The sequence below is a fragment of the Coturnix japonica genome, unplaced genomic scaffold (genome assembly GCF_001577835.2).
Source record: "Coturnix japonica isolate 7356 unplaced genomic scaffold, Coturnix japonica 2.1 chrUnrandom696, whole genome shotgun sequence".
Lineage (NCBI taxonomy): Eukaryota > Metazoa > Chordata > Aves > Galliformes > Phasianidae > Coturnix > Coturnix japonica.
The window spans coordinates 7099-10742 of record NW_015440060.1 but is presented as its reverse complement, the minus strand read 5'-3'; the positions used below and the strand labels follow the sequence as shown (position 1 = coordinate 10742).

The 3644-nt window shown below is 55.9% G+C and overlaps 1 protein-coding gene across 1 annotated transcript; it reads right to left on the bottom strand.

Moving 5' to 3' along the window:
• Positions 1–208: 208 nt before the first annotated feature.
• Positions 209–2100, bottom strand: LOC107307600 (Schwann cell myelin protein-like). The gene is made up of 2 exons (XM_015851124.2): positions 2007–2100; positions 209–666 (listed from the first exon to the last, which is right to left on the bottom strand). Exons 1-2 carry the CDS (start codon positions 2062–2064, stop codon positions 221–223), a joined length of 504 nt encoding a protein of 167 aa, XP_015706610.1. The 5' UTR covers positions 2065–2100; the 3' UTR covers positions 209–220.
• Between the last annotated feature and the right edge of the window lie 1544 nt (positions 2101–3644).

The following is a 3644-nucleotide window of genomic DNA, read 5'->3' as shown; positions in this document are numbered from 1 at the left end:
CATCCCATAGAACCCCATAGGCCCCCATAGGCCTCATAGGCCCCATAGGCCCCAATAGGCCTCATAGGCCCCAATAGGCCTCCATAGACCTCCCATAGACCCCCGTAGACCCCCATAGTCCCCCATAAGACCCCATAGACCCCCATAGGACCCCGTAGGACCCCGTAGACCCCATAGGACCTCTATAGGCCCCCACAGGCCTCATAGGCCCCCATAGGCCTCATAGGCCCCAATAGGCCTCCGTAGACCTCCCATAGACCCCCATAGACCCCCATAGGACCCCATAGGCCTCACCCCACACATCGAGCTCGGCGTGCTCACTGAAGCTGTATTGATTGTAACCCCCGAGGTCACCCCGGAAGTAATATTTCCCCGCCAATTCCTCGCTGAGTCTCGCGATATTTAAAGTACAATCACGTCCGGTCGGGTCACCTAAAAACGAAGCTCTACCGGCAAAACTCTCATGAACGGCGGATGATGGACGGGAACGAGCCACAACCGGGGGGTAATTTTTAGGATACGGGCTCCCGAAATACCATAAACCACCGATAGAAGCCGGGCGAAGTTCTTCCGGGTAATCGAAACGACACGGAAGTTGAACGCACGTACCGGAAAGAGCCGCCATCTTGGGTGGCATCCAGGCGGCCCAAGGGGCGGAAATACAGCCTAAAATAGGGGGGAAAGGGGGGTTATGGGGGGATATGGGGGGCTATAGGGGCCTGTAGAGGCCTACGGGGGCCTATGAGGCCTGTGGGGGCCTATGGGGGGCCTATGAGGCCTACAGAGGCTTATGAGGCCAATGGGGGCCTATGGAGGCCTGTAGAGGCCTATGGGGCCTATGAGGCCAATGGGGGCCTATGGAGGCCTGTAGAGGCCTATGGGGCCTATGAGGCCTGTGGGGGCCTGTAGAGGCCTTTGAGGCCTATGAGGCCTTTGAGGCCTATGGGGCCTATGAGGCCTACAGAGGCCTATGAGACCTTTGAGGCCTATGGGGCCTATGAGGCCTATGAGGCCTACAGAGGCCTATGGGGCCTATGAGGCCTGTGGGGGCCTATGAGGGGCCTATGAGGCCTGTGGGGGCCTATGAGGGGCCTATGAGGCCTGTGGGGGCCTGTAGAGGCCTTTGAGGCCTATGGGGCCTATGAGGCCTATGGGGGCTTGTAGAGGCTTTTGAGGCCTATGGGGCCTATGAGGCCTGTGGGGGCCTATGAGGCCTACAGAGGCCTATGAGGCCAATGGGGGCCTATGGAGCCTATGAAGCCTGTGAGGGCCTATGGGGGCCTATGAGGCCTATGGGGGCCTATGGGGCCTATGAGGCCTATGGGGGCCTATGAGGCCTATGAGGCCTGTGGGGGCCTATGGGGGTCTATGGGGTCCTATGGGATCTATGGGGTGAGGGGGGTCCTATGAGGGTCTATGGGGTCCTATGGGGGGCTATGGGGTCCTATGGGGGGCCTATAGGGGTCCTATGGGGGGCTATGGGGTCCTATGGGGGCCTTTGAGGCCTATGGGGCCTATAGGGGGGGGCCTATATAATGGGCTTATAGGACTCTATAATGGGTTCTAGGACTCTATAATGGGCTATAGGACTCTACAGTGGGATATAGGACCCTACAATGGGGTTATAGGACCCCATAATGGGGGTATAGGACCTTATAACAGACTATAGAACCCTATAATGGGATATAGGACCCTATAATGGGATATAGGACCCTATAATGGGCTATAAGACCCCATAATGGGATATAAGACCCCATAATGGGATATAAGACCCTATAATGGGCTATAAGACTCCATAATGGGGTATAAGACCCTATAATGGGATATAGGACCCTATAATGGGGTTATAGGACCCTATAATGGGCTATAAGACCCTATAATGGGATATAGGACCCTATAATGGGGTATAGGACCCTATAATGGGATATAGGACCCTATAATGGGATATAGGACCCTATAATGGGGTTATATGACCCTATAATGGGATATAGGCCCCCCCCCCATACCTGTTCCCATAAGCAGCACCGTCAGCACCAGCAGCTCCATGGATGGGGGGGGGGCCATGACCTATAGGGGATTAATGGGGGGGGGGGACATCCGGTGACCCCCCCACATCCGGCCCACCCACAGTGCCCCCATTGTCCCCATTGTCCCCCATTGTCCCATTGTTCTCCTGCTTGGCCCCATTGTTCTCCATTGTCTCCTATGGCCTCAGTACGGTGCCAGGCACAGCCTGACCCTATAAAGACCCTATAGGGACTCCAATGGCCCCATAAGGACCCTATAGGGACTCCAATGGCCCCATAAGGACCCTATATGGACACCACTGACCCCATAACGATCCTATAGGGACACCAATGCCCCATAAGGACTCTATAGGGACTCCAATGCCCCATAAGGACCCTATAGGGACACCACTGACCCCATAAGGACCCTATAGGGACTCCAGTGCCCCCATAAGTACCCTATAGGGACACCACTGACCCCATAAGGACCCTATAGGGACTCTAATGCCCCCATAAGGACCCTATAGGGACTCTAATGCCCCCATAAGGACCCTATAGGGACTCCAATGCCCCATAAGAACCCTATAGGGACTCCAATGGCCCCATAAGGACCCTATAGGGACACCAATGCCCCATAAGGACCCTATAGGGACACCACTGACCCCATAAGGACCCTATAGGGACTCCAATGGCCCCATAAGGACCCTATAGGGACTCCAATGGCCCCATAAGGACCCTATATGGACACCACTGACCCCATAAGGACCCTATAGGGACACCAATGCCCCATAAGGCAACTATAGGGACACCAATGCCCCCATAAGGACTCTATAGGGACTCCAATGACCCCATAAGGATCCTATAGGGACACCACTGACCCCATAAGGACCCTATAGGGACTCCAATGCCCCATAAGGACCCTATAGGGACTCCAATGGCCCCATAAGGACCCTATATGGACACCACTGACCCCATAAGGACCCTATGGGGACTCCAATGACCCCATAAGGACCCTATAGGGTCACCACTGACCTTGTCCCCATATATCCCCTCTTATGGGGTCCCCTATCCCCATAATCCCCCCTTATAGGGTCCCCTGTCCCCATATCCCCCCTTATAGGGTCCCCTATCCCCATAATCCCCCCTTATAGGGTCCCCTGTCCCCATATCCCCCCTTTATAGGGTCCCCTATCCCCATAATCCCCCCTTATAGGGTCCCCTATCCCCATAATCCCCCCTTATAAGGTCCCCTATCCCCATAATCCCCCCTTATAGGGTCCCCTATCCCCATATCACCCCTTATAGGATCCCCCCAACCCTTATAGGGTCCCCTGTCCCCATATCCCCCCTTATAGGGTCCCCCTATAGGGTCCCCCCCTCCCCCACTTGCTGCCCACAGCCAGATTCCTATCGCGCCGCTGTCACCCCCACGGCCCCATAGGGGACAATGGGGCCTCTGTGCCCCACAACCACCCCCCCATCCCCCCTATAGGGGGATATGGGGGGGCTATAGGGGGATATGGGGGGCCATAGGGGGATATAGGGGTGCTATGGGGGGATATAGGGGTGCTATGGGGAGCCTATAGGGGGATATGGGGATCCTATAGGGGGATAAAGGGGTCCATAGGGGGATATGGG

Bases quoted from the DNA above. Each gene is read 5' to 3' on its own strand.
- LOC107307600 (XM_015851124.2), bottom strand. From the start codon at position 2,064: ATGGCCCCCCCCCCATCCATGGAGCTGCTGGTGCTGACGGTGCTGCTT. The intron at 667-2,006 runs GTATGGGGGGGG...CCCCTATTTTAG, and splicing joins GGTGCTGCTTATGGGAACAG to GCTGTATTTCCGCCCCTTGG.